The 27167-nt window shown below is 41.8% G+C and overlaps 1 protein-coding gene across 3 annotated transcripts in view; it reads left to right on the forward strand.

The window, feature by feature from the left end:
* AUH (AU RNA binding methylglutaconyl-CoA hydratase) overlaps positions 1-27167 on the forward strand; it is a 193065-nt gene that overhangs the window by 103865 nt on the left and 62033 nt on the right. Inside the window, exons 7-8 of one of the 3 annotated variants that reach the window (XM_045020789.1) lie at positions 3378-3442; positions 8253-9040. The exons of the other annotated variants lie outside the window; for them this stretch is intronic. Coding sequence (XP_044876724.1) covers positions 3378-3409 — 32 coding nt within the window. The 3' untranslated portion in view covers positions 3410-3442; positions 8253-9040. Of the gene's footprint in view, positions 1-3377; positions 3443-8252; positions 9041-27167 lie in introns of those variants that run through there. 3 annotated transcript variants of the gene reach the window in all.

The raw sequence follows: 27167 nt of genomic DNA on the forward strand, positions 1-27167 counted from the left end.
GCATGAAGTGTTACATTTTTCACTGGAAAATAAAAAATAATCTGATTTAAAACAATATTAAGATATTATGAATGAGATATAAAAGTAATTCTAAAAAAATCTAATACAGTGGATGCGAATGCAATACAGGGATGTCAGTGTGAGTAATGTAATGTTAAAGTAACTTTAATTCTAAGAGAATTTTTTGTGGGGATGGGGATTCTCAGTGATCTGTCAGAATGGATAATTTGTGATGTAAAAATAAAATAAAATTATGGACTGTAACTGTTCTCCTATAGAGAGTTATTCAGATATTCTCCTCTCATAGGACCACTTGCTATTCATTTCCCACCCTAATGAAACTAGGTCACTGGCTTTTGGAACTCATCCAAGTTGTGAGATTTATTTGGTGTTCAAGCGCACTGTCTAGAAATAGTGATGCAATGTCAGCAAGGCCACTTTTCATTTCACGAACATAATTTCCAGTGCCCTGGAATTAATTTATTCACTGACCTGTTAATAACTGCAGTCCGTCACTAGTTTACAGAGGCAGAGGAAACGTCTGGAAATAGTCATGGTCACTCTATTAGATGATTAGTTACAGGATTTCCATACACTGTAGTATTTTGGTTTTGATCATGTTGAAGAGCCTAGCTGCTTATGAAAACCAACTAGCTACTTAAGCAGAGAAAAATATTTGTAGTTGATAAATATCTTGAGTGGATAACCAACCTCAAGTGGTTGCTTTATAGAACTTTTTCTAGTGGATATCTTAGTTACACATTCTGGATAACTTTGGGCGGGGGGAGGGGAGAATCTGAAGGCAGTATTTTTAAGGCATATAAGATTATTTTAAGAATCTAATGTTTTTAAAATGCATTACAATTTCACTGTTGTGAACTTATTAAAAGAAAAATATAGTTGCTAGAATTATTTTGTGTTGCAGCAGAATTTTTTTCAAGGCGCTTAGCGTACAGTTGTATAAAGTATGGTTAATGTACAGTATATGTTCATTTGTGTCATGCACTATTGGTTCTTTTGGTAAGACTACTAATCGGGGGGTTAGGTTTAGAAGGGTAAGTATATTATTCCATCTTAGTGAGAAGACTTGTTATTTTGTTGGCCTAGTCTCTGCATAGTTCTTGGTCTATGGAGTGAAGGCAGGCCAGATAACATTAAAGAATATCTTAATGTGCCAGTGGTGGGATTTTCGAAGTGTTCAGTGCTGACCTCTCTCTTCTTCAGTGGCAGAGTTGCCAACTCTTTTGATAAAAATCACAAGTCTCATGGTATTTGGGTTTCTTCCTTGAGTGGCCTTTGCATATTCCCACTTGAGCATCCAAGATGCCTGCACTGCGAGCTTCTGGACAGCAGTGTCCCCTAGGGCTACTCGTCCCTCCTCTCCTTCACATACTGGAGGGTTCTGAAGGTAAAAGCCAGGGGGAATGGCCCCAATCTGCCCCTCTCTTCCTTTGAGCTGCCAAAGGTGAGGTGAGCTTGGATTGTTCACAGCATCCTCAACACTTTCCTCAGTGTTTTTTTTTCTTTTTCCCTCTCTCATTCTGCCCTTTTGGGGCAAATGTTGTTTATAGCTTGTCAGGTTTTTTGTTAAAAGAAAAGAGATGCCTGTCCAGCACAGACTGTCTGAACCTGCAGGAGTGGGAGGGTTGCTTCAAACATCCCTGCTAATATGGGAAGCTCCTTAGGCCCAGTCAGCTAAACTGTCACTGAATAAATCCAGCATTGGCTTCAAAGATAATCCTCTAGGGTTTGGCTGTCTCATACAACTCTGCTGGTGAGGGATGCTCCTCAATCTGCTCATTGTCAAGGTCCCTGGCTCTGTCCAGGTTGATCTTGGAGACTTATCTGTGTGCCTAAAATGATTTTATGGTTGTTGGAGCTGGTTTCCAAGAGATCTAGAACCACACAGATCAGAACCTGCAGACAAGCACAGATCTTGGGCTGCACAGCTTGGATCTGGATCTGGCAGCTGAGCATGGATCCGAGGTGGCAAAGTCTGGATCTGGCAGTCAAACAGATCTGGGGCTGCAAAATCCAGATGAAACAATGAAGCATGGATCTGGTAGCTGCAAAACCACAAAAGAACACAGATCAGAGCTACAAAAATAAAAGCCTCAAAAGCAAGCTGAGCATGTATCTGTAGCTGTCAAGTATAGATATGGAACCAGAAATCAAGCCTGCTTTGGGATCTAGCAGCCAAACATGGATCTAGGGTGAGAACCTGAATCCAGATTTGACAGCCTGACATGAAGGATTACCAAGCACAATTGCCAAGAAGGGATCCAGCCAACATGACGATCTAGCACCTTTAACTGTTGAGTCACTTGTCTTGTGGTTCTGTTCCACTGAGGCCCTGGATCCACCCAGGTCAATGGAGTCCAGTACTGCACTTCCATCACCATGATCTTTGCAGAACTACTTGCCTTACTGATTCTGTGCCCAACGTAGGGATCTGAGTAAACAGATCTGGTGTGGAGTTCCTCAGAACACTGAGATGTAATGTATTTCCTATTACAAGCTTTTGATCATATCTGAGATGGTGATTCTCTATTCCAGGATAGTGTTTTTACATTGTGCTTCCTGTTTGGCATTTTCAGATGCAAAAACTTGATACCCTGCATTTGGGAGAGGGTTTTCCTTCCTTCCAAAGCTCTATCTATGAGACTCTCACCTTGTAGGTGAGTAGAAAGGGGTGGAACCATTCATAGACTCTTTTACTATTAGAAATCTTAGAAGCCAATTTGCATGATTCCAGAGTGCTCAGTTCCCTTGATTCTTCATAGTGTCTGCTGAGGTTCTCTTGGGCTTCCACCCTATGCCTATGGGCTAAGTTGTGTAACAAAAATTCAGTCATCTAGGACTTGGTTCACAAGAATATAGCTGATAAGGACCTGACAGGCTAAGAACTGATGCTTGGATCATAGGTTCCCTTAGGGCTTCAAGTTACTTGCAGAGGTAACCCTTAAGATGTGAGGATACTATATCCACCTCAGCCCTATTGATTCTGAGATCTCATAAATCCAAAGCTTTTCTGCTATAGAGGCTGTGGAGCAGAAACAAGTTATGGTATCATAGGATCAATTTGATGTTCCCTTGGGGAACCTTTCTGCCTCAGTCTCAAATACAGCTAAAATTGGAGTGGGTGTATATGTTGTCTAAACTGGAAAAAAAATGTGATATGGGTTCTGCCCGCATAGATGAATGAATGTGAGCCGCCTTCACCTCTTAAGTCAGGCCGGTGTTGGTGATCCAACTGCACAATTTTCATATTCACTTTTTCCAACTCCAAATATACAGACTTCCCTAGATATTTTCTTGCCTTCCTAGAAGCAGCTGTAACCTTTTTCAGAAGTCATCTTTTTTTTTTTTTTCCCCAGGCCTCCTCAAAGCTACAGAATGGCACGGATGAGGATTTGGGTGCACAAGGGAAGCTTCCTCTCAGGCCTTGTCTACACTACAAGACTATTTCGAATCAACTTAGTTCGAATTTGTGGATTCGACCTTATGAAGTCGAATTTGTGTATCCATACTAAATACACTAATTCGAATTTCTGAGTCCACATTCACGGGGCCAGCGTCGACTTTGGAAGCGGTGCACTGTGGGAAGCTATCCCACAGTTCCCGCAGTCCCCGCTGCCCATTGGAATGCTGGGTAGAGCTCGCAATGCCTGCTGGGGGAAAAATGTGTCGAGGGTGGTTTTGGGTAACTGTCATCATTCAACCGTCACTCACAAACGCCCTCCCTCCCTGAAAGCGCCAGCGGGAAATCTGTTCGCGCACTTTTCTGGTCAGTGACAGCGTGGACGCCACAGCACTGCGAGCATGGAGCCCGCTGCGATCATCGCTGCACTTATGGCCGTTGTCAACTCCTCGCACCTTATCGTCCACCTCTGCAACAGTCAGCTGCTGAGAAATCGGGCGAGGAGGCTCCGGCAGCGCGGTGAGGAGAGTGGCGCAGACCTCTCAGAAAGCAGGGTACGCCGGGCAGTGGAGATCGTGGTGGCAATGGGTCAAGTTCATGCTGTGGAACGGAGATTCTGGGCCCGGGAAACAAGCACGGACTGGTGGGACCGCATAGTGCTGCAGGTCTGGGATGACACAGAGTGGCTGCGAAACTTCAGGATGCGTAAGGGCACTTTCCTTGAACTGTGTGACTTGCTGTCCCCTGCCCTGAAGCGCCAGGACACCCGGATGCGAGCAGCCCTGAGTGTGCAGAAGCGAGTGGCCATAGCCCTCTGGAAACTTGCCACGCCAGACAGCTACCGGTCAGTAGCGAACCACTTTGGCGTGGGCAAATCTACCGTGGGGGTTGCTGTGATTGAAGTAGCCCACGCAATCGTTGAGCAACTGCTCTCAAAGGTGGTGACCCTGGGAAACGTCCAGGACATCATAGATGGCTTCGCCGCGATGGGATTCCCAAACTGCGGTGGGGCTATAGATGGGACTCACATCCCTATCCTGGCACCGGCCCACCAGGCCAGCGATTACATTAACCGAAAGGGCTACTTTTCCATGGTGCTGCAAGGACTGGTGGACCATAGGGGACGTTTTACCAACATCAACGTCGGGTGGGCGGGCAAGGTTCATGACGCGCGTGTGTTCAGGAGCTCTGGTCTCTTTAGACTCCTCCAGGCAGGTACTTTCTTCCCGGACCACAAAATAACGGTTGGGGATGTGCAGATGCCTACAGTGATCCTCGGGGACCCAGCCTACCCGCTAATGCCCTGGCTCATGAAGCCCTATACAGGCGCCCTGGACAGAGAGAAGGAACTCTTCAACTACCGGCTGAGCAAGTGCAGAATGGTGGTGGAGTGTGCTTTCGGACGTCTCAAGGGGAGATGGCGGAGCTTACTCACTCGCTCGGACATCAGCGAAAAGAATATCCCCGTAGTTATTGCTGCATGCTGTGTGCTGCACAATCTGTGTGAGAGCAAGGGCGAGGCCTTTTTGTCCGGATGGGAGGTTGAGGCAAATCGCCTGGCTGCAGTTTACCCGTGCCGAGAGAATATCCCAGCGGGAAGCGCTCTGTATCCGGGAGGCTTTGAAAGCAAGTTTCCTCGGAGAGCAGGGTAACCTATGACTCTCCACTTGCTTTCAAGAGAAACTGACCCTGGGCCTGTGTCAGTTTGTGTCGATTTGGATCTGCGGCTACATGCCGCGTTCTCCAAGTTTCCCCCACTTCCAAAGCACGTTTTTAAGCAAATTAATTGTTACACTCATTATTAATAAATCTTTTTACTTTGCATTTCTGTTCTGGTGTTGAGACATGGACGCATACTGTGCTGGGCACGGTGTGCACTGACGTACAGACCGCTTCCTCCATAGAGGACTGACATCCTCCTGCTCCTACATAGGTCTCTGGGGTGGGGGACGGATGACAGTGGTTCTGCATGAAGGGGAGGGTTTGCAGGAAGGGGCGAGTGGTGCCTTCTTTGCATAGGGGTTTGGATGACGGCAGTGGGCTGCGGGTTTCTGCGTGGGAAGGGGTGATGGGTGTGGGAGAAGGGTGACTATCTGTCCGTGGATGAGGGCTCTTGTTGGGGCTCAGGGCAGCAGATAGGCTCGTGGATCCGTTGCAAGTGCATCGTAAGGGCAGCCTGCCTTCACAGTAATGGCGTGGCAGGCGCTAGGACCCTGGACAAGCATACACATTACGAAATGATCAGGGGCAGCATACACAACACAGAATGACCCTGGTGCCTACTGACTGCAGTGTGTGTGTGCCCCGCAGTTGATCCTTTCCCCAAGTCTGTACCCTGGTACTGTAGGCTATACCGTGCAAGTATGAAACCCCTGTCCACCCCATACACCGAAAAATCCTCTGACAGGAAAGACATGACGGAAACAGTGATTAACAGCAAACATCTTTTATTAATCTAATAAACAGTGGGGGGATGAACCTTGGATTTGGGACTGGCTGAGCCTATAAGGGAAGCACTTCTACAAATTTCTAACGTGAGAAGTGCGGGGTACACGGCCGCTCTGCTCTGGTTCAGTGACAGTTCTCACGGCCTCTACCACCCCTCCGTCTTGTACTTTTGGGTGAGGGGGGGCCAGGACTTCTTGGCTGGGGAGGGCGATTGCAGAGACACTGCAGGGGGGCCCTGTCCTCCAGCCTGCGGTCCTGCAGGACATCAACAAGGCGACGAAGCGTGTCCGTTTGTTCCTTCATGAGACCAAGCAGCGTTTGGGTGGTCTGCTGGTCTTCCTGCCGCCACCTATCCTCACGTTCCATGAGTGTGCGATGCTGCTCACATAGGGTCTCCCTCCAGTGTTTCTGCTCTGCAGCCTCTGCTCGGGAGCAGGCCATCAGTTCAGCGAACATGTCGTCCCTAGTCTTCTTCTTTCGCCGTCTAATCATTGCCAGTCTCTGCGAGGGGGATGCCGGGGCAGTCTGGGAAGGAGCCGAAGCTGTGTGATGGGGAAAGTTAGTGATTTCCTTGTACAGATACATTTTGGCGAACAGTGAACACCGTCTAGTCAATTTCTATGAAGAAGACCGTACCGGACAACAAGTGTCACGTGGTCTCCAGAGAAGCACAACATTTTGGCCTACGCTCTGATTGGCTGCGCCATTGCACAGGAGAGCGGAGAAGTCGGGAGAGATAGCAGAATCCCTCTAGCAGAGAGTCCTGGTAAGCCTTACAGTACATTATGCTTATCAGTTAACGGATAGCTGTGCTGTCGTGCTAAAGGCAATCTGGAAATCAGATACTATGACCCTTTTGCAGCCACTCCCGACACTGCAGGGGAAAGATCAATGTATGCTTTTCCTGTGTGGCCTACAGCACGTGGCTGCTAAGCGCGGGGCTTTGTTATGCAAAGTATAAGTAAACCATTAAGAACAGTAACTATTCGCTAATTGCCCTAATTAGATGCAGCACTTCAGTAACGAGATTACCCTGAGGCGTGTCTCTCGAGTGCAGAAAGAAAGGATGTTAAGGGAAGCACTTCACCGACCGGGACCCTACGCGGCCATGCTGGTAGAGGCGATGGTTCCCCTGTATCTGAGGATGTCGTGGCGTGGAAGAGTGAGCTTCACCGGAGGACCAAATAAGGCACCTCTTCCTCGAAACCTCCTGCGGAGGGTATTTGAGGAACTGTTTGAAGCATTTGTGGAATTGTCCATGGAGGACTATTGTTCCATCCCAATCTGTGTAGACCTACTGTTCGTTTAGTTTCCCTTTAAAAACTTTTAGATATAGTATTTATAGATAGAATTTATATTTTTGGTATACATGTTTTCGAGCAAATAAATATTTTCTTGTTTATACGACTTACCGCCTGATCCTTCCCCTGACTCTGAGTCCGGGTTCACGGCCGGTGAGGGTTGGTAGGGGATCTCTGTGAGGGTGAGGAACAGATCCTGGCTGTCAGGGAAAGCGGCATTGTGTTCGCTGTCGCCTGCGCCTTCCTCCACGGACCCTTCGTCGTCTTGCCCATCGGCGAACATCGAGTAGGAACTGTCCTGGCTCACTATGCCATCCACTGAGTCCACGGTCACTGGTGGGACAGTGGTGGCAGACCCACCGAGAATGGCATGCAGTGCCTCGTAGAAGCGGCATGTCTGGGGCTGTGCTCCGGAGCGTCCGTTTGCCGCTCTGACTTTTTGATAGCCTTGCCTCAGGTCCTTGACTTTCACGCGGCACTGCATCGCATCCCGGCTGTATCCTTTCTGTGTCATGGCTTGGGAGACCTTCTCGAAGGTCTTTGCATTACGCTTGTTGGAGCGCAGCTCCGACAGCACAGACTCCTCGCCCCACACAGCGATCAGATCCTGGACTTCCCGGTCTGTCCATGCTGGGGATCTCTTTCTATTCTTGCATTGGGCTGACTCCTCTGCTGGAGAGCTCTGCATCGTTGCAGGTGCCGCGGAGCTCGCCCCGATGTCAAAGCAAGAAATGAGATTCTAACTGTCCAGACAGGAAAAGGATTTCAAATTTTCCCGGGTCATTTCCTGTGTGGCTGCTCAGAACATCCAAGCTCGGACTGCTGTCCAGAGCGTCAACAGAGTGGTGCACTGTGGGATAGCTCCCGGAGCTACTAAGTTTGATTTGCATCCACACCTAGCCTAATTCGAGCTAGCAAGTGCGAATTTAGCGTTACTCCACCTGTCGGGGTGGAGTACCAAATTCGAACTAAGGAGCCCCCTAGTTCGAATTAAATGGCTTCCTGGTGTGGACGGTTGAGCGATTAGTTCGAATTAACGCTGCTAAATTCGATTTAAGATCCTAGTGTAGACCAGGCCTCAGAAGGAGCTGGGGAAGGATGGCAAAAAAATGCTTCTGTTGTGCCTCTTCCCTACAATTTTTGGTCCGTAGAATAGACCAGTTACCATTTTCTTCAACCCACCTCCAGCCTCAGTATTGCGTAATACTACCATAACCAGACCCAAATATGGCCCAGAGTGGCTCTGAACTGGACAACTATACCCTTCTTCCTGTGGACTCGAGGAGCTTGTTAGGACAACTTCAAATCTCTCCAGACACTCTGGCAAGGGGACTCTTCCCCTCCAGCCCTGGACTCAGATGTAAATATTACACTGGTACCAAGATGACACATTCTCTCTAGGATCCCCTACCTTCACCCTTCAGCTAGAAGACATAATCTGTGTTATAAGCCTTATAGTCTATAGAATGTTTTAATGTCCTTGAATGAAAAAGGAGGAATTTATATAAAGGCACTTTTTGTACAGATACAAAATAAAACAGCATAGCTCATGCTCCTATTGTCATATTGTTTCAGAAGGAACTGCCTGCTTTTTTGCTGAACTTTCTTATTTTTGGAGTAATAGAAAACAAACATGGCAAGATTTGTTTATATTTGATTGTGTGTAATTTATGCTGGTAACAAGCTTATGCAGTCAGTTTTTGTGTACACAAAGAATCAGTTGATCATCAGGCCATTTGTTTATGCAGTAACAAAGGCCTGGTCTACACTAGGAGTTTATGTAGAATTTAGCAGCGTTAATTCGACTTAACCGTGCACCCGTCCACACCAGGAAGCTAATTAGTTCGACCTAGAGGGCGCTTTAGTTCGAATTCTGTACTCCTCCCCGACGAGGGGAGTAGCGCTAAATTCGACATGGCTATGTCGAATTAGGAAATCGACCTTAGTAGCTCCGGGAGCTATCCCACAGTGCACCACTCTGTTGATGCTCTGGACAGCAGTCCAAGCTTGGATGTTCTGACCAGCCACACAGGAAATGCCCAGGGAAAATTTGACACGCTCTGGCGCCTTGTGGATGTTCTGCAGGACCGCAGGCAGGAGGACAGAGCCCCCCTGCACTGTATCTGCAACTGCCCTCCCCCGCCACAAAGTCCCAAACCCCCCTCACCCAAAGTAACAAGAAGGAGGGGTGACAGGGGCCGTGAAAACTGTCACTGCACCCCTGCAGAGTGCACAAATACAAGAAGGCTCTCATTCCCTAAATGTTGAGAAGTCCTTCCCTTCCTGGCTCACCGAAGCCCCAATCCCAGTTTCATCCCCTAACTGTGTAATTGATTATTAAAAGTAGTTTGCTGGTAATTACTATTTCCGTCAAGTTTTTCTACAGAAGACTGTCTGTGAAGGGGGGGGGGGGGGAGGAGGTTGTTAATTGCATAGGACAGTCACCTTTACAGGGTACAGACACGGGGGCAGGATCAACAGCAGGTCACACACACAGTGCAGTCAGTAGGCACCCTGGCCGGTCTGGGAGGTGTTTTCCATGTTCTGTGTGGGTGGGGGGTACGTGACTTTGTGGCATGGGAGGGCGGTTACAGAACTTATGCAGCGGTCTTTGTCCCGGACCACAGAGCCACGCAGCAGGGGAATCTGTAACCGTCCTCCCCCGCCACAAGGTCACATAGCCCCCGCGCACACAGTCCCGAAAAGGAGGGATGGCAGGCTCCGTTGAAACAACCAGTCCGGCACTGCAGACCGCTCTAGGAGCAGGAGCCTCGAGTGTAGAAGCGGTGTTAACATCACTGCACACCCTACCCACCACAGTCTGCGTCCCTGTTTCAACTCTTTAACGCGAATTCATTAATAAAGAAAATGTTGTTAACAATGTTCCATTAACTTTATTTTTAAATGTGTATTGGAAAGGGGGAGATGTGGTGAACGGGGTATGTAACCGCAGAAGAAAGTCAACAGTAACTGAAGCAGGGGCAGGTTCAGCTTCTCTGTAAAGAAACTGAACAGTCACAGGTTCACATACCCTGCTCCCTGAGGAACCTAGCTTTCAAAGCCTCCCGGATGCACAGCGCTTCCCGCTGGGCTCTTCTAATTGCACAGCTGTCTGGCTGAGCGTAATCAGCAGCCAGGCGATTTGCCTCAACCTCCCATCCCGCCATAAAGGTCTCCCCCTTGCTTTTACAGAGATTGTGGCGCACACAGCAAGCTGCAATAACAATGGGGATATTGGTTTCGCTGAGATCCGAGCGAGTCAGTAAGCTCCTCCATCTCCCCTTGAGACGTCCGAAAGCATGTTGAATGATGACAGTTATCCAAGACCACCCTCGACACATTTTTCCCCCCAACATGCATTGTGGGGAAATCCCAGAATTCAAATGGGCAGCGGGGACTGTGGGAATTGTGGGATAGCTTCCCACAGTGCACCGCTTCCAATGTCGACGCTTGCCCCGTTAGTGTGGACTCACAAAGTCGAATTAGTGTCCTTAGTGTAGACACACACATTCGACTTTGTAAGGTCGATTCCACAAATTCGAATTAAGTTAAATCGAACTAATCTGGTAGTGTAGACATACCCCCAGATTGCATGCACAGTCACAGTGAATCTGAGTGCAGTTCTAAAAATCTGGCCCAGAACATATAGCATAGGAAGTGTATGCAGTAGCTTCATCTTTTTTGATATGAGCAATCAACATTACACTGAAAATTTGAGGATAAAGAAAAATGTTGTGGTGGAGAAATAAAATTCAGCAAATGGAAGTTCTGTGGACATAGCTAGCAATTTCCATAGAAGTTTGTCATAGAAAAGCTACAGCAGGGATCAGAGCAACACTTGTTATAATAGGAAATAAAATATAAAAACAAAGTGAATTTCCATCCATACCTTCTGAATGTAAATTGTTTGTTCTTATTGAACTTTAATTTTGCTTAATACAAAAGAAAAATCAAAGGAGGAAAACAAACCAGAACTTATTTCAGATCCTGTTGATTGCACTCTGGATAGAAAAAAAATGCAGACAGATTAAGACTAAATACTGTTTGCTATAATTACTCTGTCTGAAAAAGCACTGGTAGCTGTCGGGCGATGATTGAAATCTACTGAAGTTTGACACTAGATGCATAAATTAATTGCTGAAAAGTTGGCTGTGAATAAGATGACACATGGCTCGTAGGTCAAATTTGCTGCAGATTTTAATAGAATAAGCAAACAATACACTAGGGTACCCTACACTAGACCTAAATACACTGGACCTAAAACCAGTCAGTCTTTTAGAGAACTGGATCCACAGTGGTAAAAATACTAGCACCCTATCCACAATGGTGTTCCCACAAGTGAAGAATTATGGGTCAGAATTTTGCTGGTGTGGTTGCAGCCATGAAACTTGTTCCCAGCCAGGTTTATTACCACTTATGCAATAGAAAGCCCCTTGGACAGTTACACTATGGACTTGAAAGTGCCAAATGTCCTGGCAGCTGCTGTTCTGTTCCTTGGAATGCTTGATCACCTAGTACAGAATGTTGTGGCCGCAAAGCCGCATGTTGCTCAGCACTCGGAGAGCAAAGAATAACAAGTTAATAAATACACTATAGGATCACTTGATGATTACCTGTTCTGTTCATTCACTCTGAAGCATTGGCTTTGGCCACTGTCAGAAGACAGGATACTGGGCTAGATGGACCTTTGGTCTGATCCAGTATGGCCGTTTTTATGTACGTTCTTATGAGGGAACTGTCTTGCCCTTTCAAATACATTCTGAAAGGAAAAACCAATGAACAAAGGAAAATTTCATGCATCTCAGAAATATCATAGGGCCAAATAGTGTCCATGGTTGGTGTCAGGAACTGTTGGACTTCTGATGTGAGCTCCCCAAACCTGTCAACCTCAGCCTTTTTGATGGTGAGGTTTCTAATGCCTATTTTGCTTCAGTCCACCATAAAGCAAGACAAAAATATAGGTAACACAGTTAACAACCCCTTGTGTCCTGCCCCCCAACAAGGGCTCTGAAATCATGCCCCTCCCTACCATCACTTTCTTAAACAAGGGAAATTGACTTTCAGAACCACAATTAATATCGAATTAAGGACCAGCAGTGCCTCTTACCTTTCCAGAATGTCACAGAATAATAGAAATGTAGGTCTGGAAGGGACTTCAGGAGGTCATCTAGTCCAGCCCCTTGTGCTGAGGCAGGACCAAGTATTCCTAGACCATCCCTGACAGGAGTTTGTCTATGTGGTTCTTAAAAATTTCCAATGATGGGGATTCCACAACCTCCCTTGGAAGCCTATTCCAGAGATTAATTATCCTTATAATTAGAAAGGTTTTCCTAATATCTAACCTAATCTCCCTTGCAGCAAATTAAGCCCATTATTTCTTGTCCTGTTTTCAGTGGACATGGAGAACAATTCATTACCATCCTCTTATAATAGCCCTTAACGTATTTGAAGACTCTCTTATCAGGTCACCTCTCAAGACTAAACATGCCCAGTTTTTTTAAACTTTCCTCATAGGTCAGGTTCTAAACCATTAGAATTTTTGTTGCTCTCCTCTGAACACACTCCAATTTGTCCACATCTTTTTGAAAGTGTGGTGCCAAGAACTGGACATAGTACTCCAGCTGAGGCCTTACTACTGCTAAGTAGAGTGGAACGATTACCTCCCATGTCTTACATATGTCCTGTTAATATACCACATATTCAATTTGTGATCCACTGTAACCTCCAGATCCTTTTCAGCAGTACTACTGCCTAACCGGTTATTCCTCATTTTATTGTTGTGCATTTGATTTTTCCTTCCCTGTCTTTATTGAATTTCATCTTGCTGATTTCAGACCAATTCCCCAATTTGTCAAGGTCATTTTGAATTCTAATCCTGTCCTTCATAGTGCCAGCAACTACTCCTAGCTTAGTGTCATCCTCAGATTTTATAAGCATACTCTCCACTCCTTATCTAAGTGAGCAATGAAAATATTGAATGGTACCAGACACAGGATAGACCCCCATGAGACCCCCACTAGAAAAATCCCCCCAGACTGACAGCAAACCATTGATAACTATGCTCTGAGCCTGGTCTTTCAGCCAGTTTTGCATCCACCTTATAGCAGTTTAATCTAGACCACATTTACCTAGTTTGCTTGGGAAAATGTCATGTGAGACTGTGTCAAAAGCCTTACTAAATTCAAGATATATAATCACATCTACAGCTTTCCCCCCTGTCCACTAGGCCAGTAACTCCATCAGAGAAGGAAAGTAGGTCTGACATGATTTGTTCTTGACAAATGTTGGCTGTTACTTATAACCTTATTATCCTGTAGGTACTGTGACAAAGCTCTGTCCTTGTCTCCATGGGTCCCACGTTTCCTGGAGGATTTCTCTAGCCTCAGAGGCTCACTGTGACCTTCCACATAGCCCTTCTCTCTCTAGAGGCAAGGGTCACAGCTTACTGAGCCATTTTCATCATAAGCCAGCAAGGGAGGTGAGGAGAAGCAATCCTCCCTCGCACAGTCTCTGTTGTCTCCCAGTCTCAATGATTAATCAGGGAAGGGAGGGAGGAGCCCAGCCCCCACCCCACCTCCAAGCTCCAGCCCAGGGACCCTAATAGTAGCAACTATAGTAGCTGACTTTTTGGAAATAGGACATGTACAATTCCCTGGGCCACTTCCTCACAACAGCCCACACTCAATATCTCCTTCACCATTACCTCAGGGCCTCCTTCCTTACAGCTGATATGGATTTGTACTGCTTAGTTCCTCCAACAGTTCAGCTCCTGATACGCATGACTAACTGGGAGGCTTTTAACTAGTTCCAGCTAGCCCTTGATTGGCTTCAGGTGTCCCAATCCACCTAGCTATCTCCACTGCCTTCTAGAAGGATCTTAATTGGCCCAAGGTGTCTTTATTAACCTGGAGCAACTTCCATTTGGTTACCACGATACAAGGGATTTGTTTAGCCTGGGGCTAACATACCTGTTCCTCACTACTTTACTATAGCCATCTGGCCTTGCCCCGTCACAGTACTTACAAATTGATTGTTTAATAATGTGTTCCAGTATCTTTCCAGGTATCCACGTTAGGCTGACAGGTCTATAATTCTCAGATCCTCTTTGTACCCTTTTTTAAAGATAGGTACTATGTTTGCCCTTCTCCAGTCCTCTGGAACCTCATCTGTCCCCCAGGAGTTCTCAAAGCAAATCACTCACTGTTCCAAGTTTACTTCAGCTAGTTCTTTAAGTACTCTTGGATGAATGTCATCAGGCCCTGATGAGTTGAATGCATATAAATTATGTAAATATTCTTTAACTTATTCTTTCCTTATTTTGGATTGCACTCGTTCCCCTTGTTGTTAATATTGATTGTGTTTAAGTATCTGGTCACAATTTATCTTTTTAGTGAAGAGTGAAGGAAAACAGGCATTTAACCACATTAGCTTTTTTTATATCATCCATTATTAGCTCTCCTTACCTGCTAAGTAGAGGACCTACCCCTTTGTCTTTCTCTTGCTCCTAATGTTTTTATAGAACCTCTTCATATTGCCTTTTATGTCTCTTGCTAGATGTAACTCATTTTGTGCCTTAGCTTTTTTGATTTTTGTCCCTACTGGCTTGTACTATTCTTTTGTACTCATCCTTAGCAATTTGTCCATATTTCCTCTATTGTGGGATTCCTTTTTGATTTACAGATAATTAAAGAGCTCCTGATGGAGCCATATTGGCTTCTTATTATTTTTTCTATCTTTCCTTCACGTCAGGAAGGAAGAAACTACCAGCTCTCCTGGACTCCTTTTCCCCTTAGGTTTTCTTCCCATTGGCCCTTACCTATCAGTTCTCTGCATTTGTTAAAGTCTGCTTTTTTGAAATGCTTTGTCCTTATTCTGCTGCTCTCACTTCTTCCTTTCCTTAGAATCATGAAGTCTTATTACTTCAACCAAAATTGCCTTCTACCTTCAGATTTGCAACCAATTACTCCCTGTTGGTCAGTATGATGGCTAAAATGCTGTACCCTTGGTTACTACCTCCACTTTTTGAAACAAGAAGTTGTCTTCTATGCAATCCAAGAACTTACTGTGTTTTTTCCATATTATTTTTCTGACAGATGTCTGGGTAAAGTCCCCTATTACTACCAGGTCTTCTGTTTTCAATATTTCTGTTGTTTGTTCTAAAATGGCTCATCCACCTCCTACTCCTGGTATTGTGGTCTATAATAGACCCCTACCATGATATTGTCCCTATGTTTTCCCCTTTTCTCTTCACCCAAAAACTTTCAACTGGTCTGCCTTTCTCCTCTTTGTGAATCTCATAAGTGTATGTATCCATGATGTATAAGGCAACACCTCCTCCTTTTTTCCCCTGCCTATCCTTACTGAACAAGCTATGCCCCTCTGTACCAATATTGCAATCATGAGGTTTATTCAACCAAGTCTTTGGGATGCCAAGTGCACCAATGTTTAAAGATCTAAAATGCAGGAAATAGAGTTGCAGTAAAACAAACCAAAACCTCTGAAAACAAGGCAACACAAAGGTAAGGCTGTTGGATAAGGGTGGGATATACCTGAACTATGGAGTGACAGTAGTCACTGGGAATAAAATGGTCCAGCCAGTGATGTCCGATAATAAGCATACATGAAGAATGACTAACAAAATGAGCTATTTTGTGTGTTGTGTCCCACAGAATTATATTCTCAGCTGCTGTTCACTGTGTTAAGGATAGCTGCACTGACTGGTTATAGGGGTTACCTGCAGCACATAGCCACAGCACTCTCAACAATATGAAGAGAGGGTTTTCTACACCCAGAGAGATCATGGAACCATCTTCTCTGTGCTTAATTATGTTGATAGGGCAAGTAGATGTGCACAATAGTCTGTTCTTCCCATTGGGATTTCTATATACAGTGTCGTCGTAGCCATGTCAGTCTCAGGCTATTAGAAAGACAAAATGGGTGAGATAATATCTTTTATTGCACCAACTTCTGTTGATGAGAGGAAAGCTTTTGAGGTCTGGGAAAGGTACTCTGAGTGTCACAGCTAAATGCAAGATGGAACAGATACTTTAGAGAAGTTAGCATAAGCAGTTAGCACCTATTCTAACGGACCATTCTAACGGACCTCTGCAGTCATAGGACAAAAAGTGGGGGTTAGTGAGATACAAATTGTTGTAATAAGCCATAAATCCAGTATCTAGCATTCTGCATGTGCACTGTGATGTATTACAGGACTTATTCACAGGCAAGTACAAGTGATATTCCAGAAGGAATTCATGAGACAACAATTGAGGGTGGGTATCATCTGGCAGTGCTGGTGTGGTTTTTGTGAAGTATACAAAATGGTGATCAGGTGTGTATATATATAGGTCAGGCATAGTAGCTAGCTGGTGTTTCCTTAACCTGCCCTAAACACAACTTTTACCTTGGTGAAAACAAGTTTCTTCTACTGTATTTGGGCTCTTTTCTGCAGTGCTCCAAATCATTTGGAAGGATAGAGTGTTTTATTATGTGTGTTTGAGGTGAAGTGGGGTGGCACGCAGAGGAAAGAGTTAAGGTTGTGAAGTCAAAGTGTTATGTACCTTACCTTTGCATTTTCCAGTTTTCATAAATGTTTGTTATACTTTCCCTTCCTCATTTTAGAGGTTTCAGTATTACGTGCACTCAACATTCTGGAAGGATATGAGGCCTTGCTGGTGAACTTTAACTCTGCATTAATGTAGATTTTGGAAGTGAATATAATTTAGAGTCAGATATAGACTGTTGTGTATTGTGAAAAAGAGTTTGGATATTCAGTTTTGCATGAAAGATACTATAAAAAAATGCTATGATTTGTAACACCTAGTCATATATAAAATAGATTAACAGTAAGGAAATTTCTAAACAATTTACAAATCCAAAATAATCCATAAACTAATTTTATGTAACTATGAGAATAGTGACACTGGGATATTTGCATTTGCAGTGCAGCTTCATCTGTGCGAGCATCTGATTTAAGTAAATTATATCAATCATTACAGAAATATGGAAGTGGTGTAGTAGTATGCAGAAATATAGCAGTGGTGTAATAGTAGTAATCATTTCCATAATGAAAAAAAAATCAGCTATAAGAATGTGTGTAGGAGAAAAATGTTTTCCAAGAACTACATTAGAATATCAGTTCATCTAAATGCTAGACACATCCATATGACTAATATTTTCATTTTTTAGTAATGATTGAGACACTTTTTTTGTCAGAAGTTACTTGTGGTTTTTATCAGTGTTGTGAAAACTTGCCTTACTTTTATTTACAGAAACAAAACTTAACTTGTTAAAAAAAATTATATCTATCTATCTATCTATCTATCTATCTATCTATCTATCTATCTATCTATCTATCTATCACATTCTGCGCTTCAAATTGCATATTCCACCAAACAGTCAAACAAATTTCTTTAGTGGTTATAAATCTCCCTTCCTTTACATCAATTTTTAGTGCCATTTACTCAGCCACTTTCCTTGTGAGAAAGGCCATTAGACATATTGCTTTGCAGCAAAATCAAATGGTTGATTTAATTTGATAAATGAAATTGAAACTCAGCAACTTTAAAAATGATTAAAAATGATTTGTAACACAACTCACAATTAGCTGAGGAACTCATTCCCTCCAGATACATAGATTTTAAGGCTAAGAGGTTAGCAAGATTAATTAAAGATTGGACATTTATACAATATATAAAAAAATCAAGTTGTTATATTAAGGAATTAAAAAAAAATTAAACAAATGGAAAGGAAATAAATGCCCATGCTTCATAAGCCAAACTCTAACTAAATGGAGTTAGGGAAAAACTTTCCCTATAGGCAGATTATTCTAAAACGGCCTACTGCAGAATTTGTCTCACATTCCTCTGAAGCTTCTGGTACTGAGCATTGTCAGACACACGACACGACTAGATAAACCACTGGCCTGATGCAGTATAGCTGATAGATTTCTTTACCAAATAGTCACTAAACCAACAAAAGGTGATACCATTTTAGATTTCATATTACTAAGTAATGAGGACCACACTGAAGAGCTGGTTGCAGAAGACAGCTTTGGTATGAGTGATCATAAGCTAATTCAGGTTAAACTAGATGGAAGGATAAACAAAAATAGATCTGGAACTAGGGTCCTTGATTTCAAAAGGGCAAATTTTATGAAATTAAAGGAATTAGTTAGAGAAGTGGATTAGATTGAAGAACTCAAGAATCTGAATGTGGAGGAGGCTTGAAATTACGTTACGTCAAAGTTGCAGAAGATATCTGAACTTGCACCCTAAGCAAGGGGAAAAAAATTCATAGGGAAGGGTTGCAGACCAAACAGGATGAGCAAACATCTCAGACAGGTGATTAAGAAAAATCAGAAAGCCTATGAGGTATGGAAGATGTGATGGATCAGCTAGGAAAGCTACCTCTTGAAGGTCAGAAAGTGTAAGGATAAAATGAGAACTGCCAAAAGCCAAGCAGAGTTGGACCTTGCAAATCAAATTAAAACAGTAGTAAACATTCTATAGCCATAGAAATAAAAAGAAAACAAGGAAAGAAGAAGTGGGACCACTAAACACTGAGGTGGTAGTGGAGGTTAAAGATAATCTAGGCACAGGCCAATACCCAAATGAATACTTTTCCTCAGTTTTTAATAAGAGTAATGAGGAGTTTAGGTATAGTGATAAGGTGGATAATGGAAATGAGGATATGAAAGCAGAAATTACCACATCCAAGGTGGAAGTCAAACTCAAAAAGTTTAATAGGACCTAATCTGGGAGCCCAGATAACCTTTATCCAAGTATATTAAAGGAACTGTCACATGAACTTGCAAGCCCAATAGCAAAGATTTTTAATGAATCCATAAACTTGGGTGTCATACCTTATGACTGGAGAATTGCTAATATAGTACCTATTTTTAAGAAATGGGAAAAATGATCCAGGAAACTATAGACCTGTTAGTTTGACATCAATTGTATGCAAGGTATTGGAACAAACTTTGAAAGAGAAAGTGGTTAAGGACATGGAGATAAACGGTAATTGGGATAAAGTACAATGTGGTTTTAGAAAAGGTTAGATGGGGCCAGATCAATCTCAACACTTTCTTTGATAAGATAACTGCTTTTTTAGACAAAGGAAATGCAGCAGATCTAATCTATCTGGATTTCAGTAAGGCATTTGATACAGTTAAATTGGAGAAGATAGGGATTAATATGAGGATTGAAAGGTGGATAAGGAATTGGTTAAAGGGGAGACTACAATGGATCATACTGAAAGGCTGCCAGGCTGGAGGGAGGTTACTGGAGGAGTTCCTCAGGGATCGGTCTTGGGACCAATCTTATTTAACAGTTTCATTAATGACTTTGGCCCAAAAAGTGGGAGTGTGCCAATAAAATTTGCAGATGACACACACTTGGGAGGTATTGCCAATATGGGGGAAGACCAGAATATCATACAAGAAGATCCAAAGGACTTGTGAAAACTGGAGTAATAGAAATAGGATGAAATTTAATAGTGCAAAGTGCATGGTCATGCACGTAGGGACTTATAGCAAGAATTTTTGCTATAATCTGGGGTTTTACCAGTTGGAAGAGATAATAGGAGGAGAAAGAGCTTGGTGTACTGGTTGGTCACAGGATGACTATGAGCCGCTAGTGTGATGCGGCCATGAAAAAGGCTAATACAGTCCTAGGATGCATTGGGAGAGGTATTTCCAGAAACAGGGGAGTGTTAGTATCACTATACAAGGCACTGGTGAGACCTCATGTGGAATACTGTGTGCAATTCTGGTCTCCCATGTTTAAGAAAAGTGAATTCAGACTGGAACAGTTGCAGAGAAAGGCTACTAGGATGATCAGAGGAATGGAAAACCTGTCTTATGAGAGGAGACCTAAGGAGCTTGGCTTGTCTAGCCTAACAAAATGAAGACTGAGGGGAGATATGATTGCTTTCTATAAATACATCAGGGAGATAAATACCAGGGAGGGAGAAGACTTATTTAAGTTAAGTGCCAATATGGACATAAGAACAAATGGACATAAACTGGTCATCAACAAGTTGAGGCTTGAAATTAGACAAAGGTTTCTAACCATCAGAGGAGTGCAGTTCTGGAATACCCTTCCACAGTAAGCAGTGAGGGGCAAAAAAACCTAACTGGCTTTCAAGACTAAGCATGATAAGTATATGGAGGGGATGGTATGATGAGATTGCCAACAATGGCATGTGGCCCATCTGTAAATGCTAGTAGCAGATATTTTCAATGGCTGGAGATAAGATGCTAGATGGGGAGGACTCTGAGTTATTACAGATAATTTTTTCCCAGGTGTCTGTGCAGTGGGCCTTGCCAACATATTTGGGGTTCAACTGCTCTCCATATATGGAATTGGGAAGGAATTATCCCCCGGGTCAGATTGGCAGAGACGCTGGGTTATTTTTGTTTGTTTTGTTTTTTTGCCTTTCCCTGCAGCATGGGGCACAGGCCACTTGCAGGTTTAAACTAGAGTAAATGGTGGATTTTATGTAACTTAGTCTTTAAATCATGATTTGAGAACTTCATTAACTCAGTCAGATGTGGTGTGTCTATATACAGGAGTGGGTGGGTTAGGTTCTGTGGCCTCCAATGTGCAGGAAGTCTGACTACTAGATGATAATGATGGTCCCTTCTTGCCTTATAGTCAATTAGTATGTGAACTCCTATGTAATGTATCTTTGAAAGGCAATCTTATAATGCCATGTTTTGGTAAATATAGTTTAAGATGATAGAAGCAAATAACCAAAATTATAATAATCCTCAATAAGCAGTGCCAAGGTACCAGAGATGTTGAAACTTTCTTTCTATCTAATCATACTTTTTTTACTTTCAGAATTTGAAAAAAGGATAACAGAAACCACCATTTTTTGTAATCTACACAATCTTTGCCTTTCTCATATTTCAATAGCAGACTTGTCTAGTTTGAATGTAGTTTGCCAGAAAAGATCTGGAGATATTAAGATCAAGGATAATATCCCTTGCCTTGAGCCCCTACTGTGTATTTCCACTCTGTATCAGAGATCTTCAATTGCTTGAACTTTTGCATGATGGTTGGTAGATATGATTGATTCAGGACGATTAGACTGGAATTTCACGCAGTGGGCTTTACCATATACTTGGAAATGTAACTTAGTGAGGTACATAACATGGGTTATATTCATGTAAGCTGGTACAGTACTTACATTTGTGAATGCTTTACTGAAGCTAGGTAGTTGAGGTAGTATATATAGACTAAGAATAGGCTAGGTGACCATAAAGTAGAGATTGAATAATGCCATATTGCATCTGAAATATTTGTGTGCTTTTATGTAGTACATGCATTTAGTCTAGAGATAAAAGTATTTACATCATTTATACTGAAACTTCAAGTACCTAACGAAAGACCTGTGACTCTTTTTACAAAGTATCATTTACAGTACTTGCAGATTTGAATTTCTTTAAACAGGGACTGTAGTGCAGTATTTTGGTGAATGCTCAGTGAAAGCAATGGACTAGGTATACAATTACATGAACTACATTAAGATGTTATGTGCACCTAAGCAGCACATAATGTATTAAGATATATAAAGTTGAGATTCATTTTGGAGAGCAGATAGTTGTATCAGCATTTGCTTAGTATTTCTGGTTGCTGTTACAGAATCTCTGCTATTTTATATATCACAGGTTATGTAAAAGTTTTAGAAATAGCTCAATTACAAGGCATTTTAATAGGGACGATTTAGCTACTGCTGGATACTTGGTGTTCTGGAATACCCTTACTAGGAAAAAATTGAGAGTTATGAGCAGATTTTATGCAATAAATAAGATTTTTCTATTTGCAAAAATAGTGTTGTGTCAGTTCCTACATTTTTGTTTTAAATGTGGGTAAGATTGTGAAAACCCCAAGATTATTTTGTGGGAGGGAAAGAGTACCACCTTCACTGAGGGGTTTTTCAAGATTTTTTAAATTAATTTTTTCAACTTTTGTCATTTTGAACTATGACACACATATAACCTTCTGTATATTCACTTACAAAAACGTGGGTGACAGAGTTAAAATTTATGGTATATTGTGGCCTTTCCAGAGCGTTGAGTTCAGCAGAACCCAAATTTCTGAAATGAAGGCACAATGTTTCCTGAAGACTGTTGGAACTACAAGTGAAATTAATACAAGATAAATAAATAGATTAATAAATTAATCATAAATTAATACCTGTATACAACATACTAAAATAACTCTTCTATTGCAATTCTACTCAGTGTTTATGTGCAGATAAGATGGACATTTTAATGTTCACATATAGGTCTCTGTAACTAAATAGTTTTAGCATTAGATCACTGTTTGCTTGACCCCATCAACTCTCAGGTCTCTGTGCATCAGGCCTTCTGGCCAGTTAAGGTTTTGTATTATACTTTAATCCTTCTTTTATGGGGGAGTTTATGTGGAATAGTTTCTCAGACATTTAGAAAATGTCTATTATATGAATCACACTGTCTCACTGGGGTAAAGACTAGATGAACTGTGGTCCTCATCATCAGCCTCCTGTTTTATAGTCTTGCGAATCAGCACTCAGGTATTATATATTAATATAGTTAACAGTGCAGTAGAACTTGGCAATTTTGTTGTGTAGGAAAATATGATATATCTGTACTTGGACAACTGGTTTGTAATGAAGTTACAGAAGTAATTTAAAGAAATATATTTTTTACAGCTATCATGTGCACTTCTAAGTTGGGACTTATGCTACAGTTTTAAAGTTTTCTGACTTTCCAGAAAAGCAAAATTGAGCTTGTGCATTATTTTATTTCTTTGAAGTATAAAGAAGTCCTTTAGGGGTTGATTTTATGAGTTTTCTTTGCTTTATAAACTAGTGCAATGATAACATCACAAGAGGCAAGAGACTAAAAGCTGAGCAGTTGAGAGGGAAAGGGATTTGTTACAACCTGTTTTTTGTTTGGTTATGTTAGCATCTATGACTAATTGGTATTTTGGAGAAAGGAAGCCTTTGTTGAAGATTCAATATCCCACCCCTTCTATGAAGGTGGGAAAGTTAACAATATACATCATAGAGGCACTCAACAAGTCCTTCAACAAAAATAGGGGAAAACACAGTTTATTTTCCTCATATATCCAATGTGAAAAATCAGAGGGAAACATGTTTATAACATAGATCCTGTCCTCTTTATTTTTTTCGGGGGGGGGGAGGAGCAGTGGGGGGAACTTTTCAGGTCTTCATTGTACATCATAACAAAACAAATGAGGGCACAAGCCCAATTTGTATAATGTCCTTTGCAGAAGATCTTTAAGTATCCATTTTTAATTGTTAGCTTTTCATCACCTGCTGAGCTTTTTGGTGTATTAACACTATAAGAAAAGCAATGTTATAAGTCTGATCAACTGGAATATAAACACTGTAATAGTAATAGGTGAATATTCAGTTTTCCATTACTATAAAATGTGCGCAGATAAATCCAGTTTGTATAAAAATAAATATATGCATTGTTGGTCTTATTGGTGTAGATCTTACTTTACTTTTATAAAATGGATTGGATGGAAGCTATGATCTGATTGAAGATCTCCAGCCTAATAATAACAGTAGTAACAAGGCCTTTTACCAGTATTGCTTTCAACATTAATTCAAGCTGGGGAAGCTTTGGAGGATGTAACAGTTCTGCAGCTATCATAGCAGAAAAAGGGCCAAATTTTCCATGCTACCGGTGGAAACCCATCTATGTATCTGAGCAAATTAAGTATACTTGCAGTAGCAACATACGTAGTGGCCTTTATGGAGTCTCTGGTTCTTCTCCCTTTTTCTGTTGGAGAAATCTTTGCTTGGGGCATATATTATATATATATATATATATTTACACAGTATCATTTACTGTACTTGCAGGTTTGAATTTCTTTAAACAGGGACAGTAGTGCAGTATTTTGGTAAATGCTCAGTGAAAACAATGGACTAGGCATATAATTACACATCTTGTGCATCTTATATAGAGGGCAGAGTTGTATGTGGGGGTTGTTTTTGTTGTTTTTGAAAATTATTCTGTTTCTGGTGGAAAAGCTGTATTGAAGAGGCAAGTTTTGCAGTATTTTCTATAAGTGATCAGAATCTGGAATCCTCTAAATTATTATGGAAATTTATCCACAATTGGAATACCTTGACTAATAATTCATTTTCTCAAGCACTCATGCACTCTTTGTAGGGCTTTATGATCTGCATTATTCCACTGAAGCACAGCTATTTTGAAGCTTCATAGATGGATATGCAGTCTCTAATGTAGTTGGGACCTGCTACAGTATGGCTATGAAGATTAGGACCAAGGCCTTGAACTTGGAGCAGCATTAGAAGAGCCAGTGAAGGGAATAGAGCATAAATTTGATGTACTAAAGTTGTCCTGAGCCATGGAGGTGGGCAGATACATTTTACATCAGTTGGGCCTTTGAATAGTGTTCACATTTTAGGATTAGAATTGAGGACTTCGTGACTCATGATCTTCTCCTCTCAATACACTTCTGTCTCACTATCCCCCAACAAACACTACTGTGCACAGGAGAGTAATTCAGTGTTTCATTACTCTCTATTCTGCACAGGTAGAGGAAGATTTTGAAATTGAAGTTGCTCTGCAAAGAGCATTTAGCAAACCTATAAATAATTAGGTGGGTTTAAGACTGTAGAATTAATTTTAACAAACGAGTGCTTTAAGAAATGCTGGTAACTCTGATGGAAGCAGAACCCTTTGAAATTGTTGTAACTCTGTTTCACAGTCTGTCACAGAAATGAGCAGCTGTGATAACAAAATAACTCTTTGAAGAAAAAACAGCACTAACAGGACAGGCGGGCTTCTTAAATGAACCTTAAACAGCTTTGTGTCTCAACACACCCAAGGTGTGCATGGGTTACCTAACTGTGTACTCTGTCAGTGTGTTGTTGCTTAAAACTTGCAGTCATGAAACTTTTCATACCAATTTTTTCTACCAGCACTAAATTTTGGTTAGGGCCTGAATGCGGACTATTTACAACTGGAGATTCAGACATTTTTCAATGAAACATTTTTTCTGTAGGAGATACTGATTCAAAATGGAAACTTTTCATGAGAGGTCATTTTTGACAAATTTCTCTCTCAAATTTTTTTAGAAAAAAGTTTCAAAATTATCAAAACATTTTCTAAATGAAAAGTTCTGTTTTTCAGTTCAAAATGACTTTTCATTTCAAAATGTAATTTATAGTAAAATATTTATAAAAGAAACATTCTAAATCAAAATGAAACATTTTAAAATTATCTAAATGGAACATTTTGATTCACCTGAACAGTTTACAAAGAATTTCTAAATTTTTCAACATCTTGTGGTTATTGAGGATGAGAAAAAAAATTTTAAATCTCAAAATTATTCCTGGGACAGGAAAGCAGTTTCCTATCTAGCTCCACCTTCAACTTCAATATGTTATGGGCACCCAGCACTTCTGAAGAATCAGGCCTTTAATTTGTATAGGCTATGTAGTTGTTTCTCACCTCCCTCCATTGCTCCCAATATGTGTGGTAGCTTTTCTTTACATTCCTGACAAAAGGAATGGCCTTATCTTTTTCATAGTAATTCAGTGTTCCATGGTTGGTTAAAGCCCTCTGAACATGTGTAAAATGATTAATTTCCAATGCAAAAGCCCAAATGGTTTGAATGGACTACCTCTTGGCAAGTTGAAGAATTGGTTAAAGCCTAAGTAGTTTGGTTTGAACTGTTTAGGTGCTAGAGTGGATAGAGAGTGTAGTCTTCCAAGAATCATTCCACAGTGTACCAGTTAATATAGATGTAGCCTCTCTGGTTGCAAAGGGGGCAGGGAAAGGGGCTGTGAAGCAACTGGTTCATTTGATCAAATTTCCATACTGTGCCAGTTGAGAGTCCCCAGTCCATGCCCTTCCTACCCTCATTCCATCTTCAATTAATTCATTTGACTCTACGTGTGGAGAGTATTGCTTTGCTGGCTGCAAGTCCTGGTCTGCAGAAGGTATAAATACTTTCCCTGGGGGTGAATTGAAGCAAAGGGGTGAGGGTTAGTATGGATGGGGAAACACTACGGAGAGGGCACCTGTAGTAAACCAACTTTAGTTCACCAGCGGAGGACATTTTGAACCAGAGCATTAGTGGAGATGCCATCTATGTGCTTGTGTGCGAGAGAGAGATTATGTGGGAGCATAGAAGGTGTGTGGATGAGGTATGCAGAAAGGAGATAATCAGTAGATGAACTATAGGTGCTTCACTGAAAGCAGCTGCCAGTTAAGTGATGTTGGGGGCTCTGGTCTTCACACTCCTCCGACCCTTCAACCTTCCATTCCTAGACTGGCCAGTGCATTGTTGAATAGGTACCTAGGATGTACTGCATCTGAATTGATTTAGATGATAACAGTATGGATGTGGGGCTGTCATTAATGCTTCTTAAATCAGCTCCACATGGCCAATATCGGTGCACTGAATTGTTTGAATTGAATTGGTTATATTAAATTGGTTAAAGTACAAACAATTTATTTCTCTGTTGTATGCATACCATAAGACACTACCATTTTCTCCCTACTATTACTTGATTTCCTTTGAGGCCCTATATTGCATTCACTGTTCTCCTAGCTGCAGCAGGAACTTATCAATATGCCTTCTTCAGACCCAGTTCTTTTTTGTGGAACTTACTGCAAGAATTCCCATTGCTTTCAGTTGGAGTAGTATCTGGCTCTGACCAAATGTATGAAATTGCACAATGCCAGTTAATTTTTCTGTTGTCAGAGCTTAAAAACATTGAGTGGCATTGAGATGTTTTTAAAATGTACATAAATAGTTTCAGAATTTTTAATTAGGATTTTTTTTGTATAGGAAACATTGCATTCACAAAAGACCACACTGCTGAATACATGACTGATGGCTAACATTTTTATCAGTGAATTATGAATTCTGGTGATTAAATTTGTATCTAACACTAATTCAGAGAAGAATTGTAAAAATAGCAGTTCATGTCCTTTT

The sequence above is a fragment of the Mauremys mutica genome, chromosome 6, assembly GCF_020497125.1.
Source record: "Mauremys mutica isolate MM-2020 ecotype Southern chromosome 6, ASM2049712v1, whole genome shotgun sequence".
Classification (NCBI taxonomy): domain Eukaryota; kingdom Metazoa; phylum Chordata; order Testudines; family Geoemydidae; genus Mauremys; species Mauremys mutica.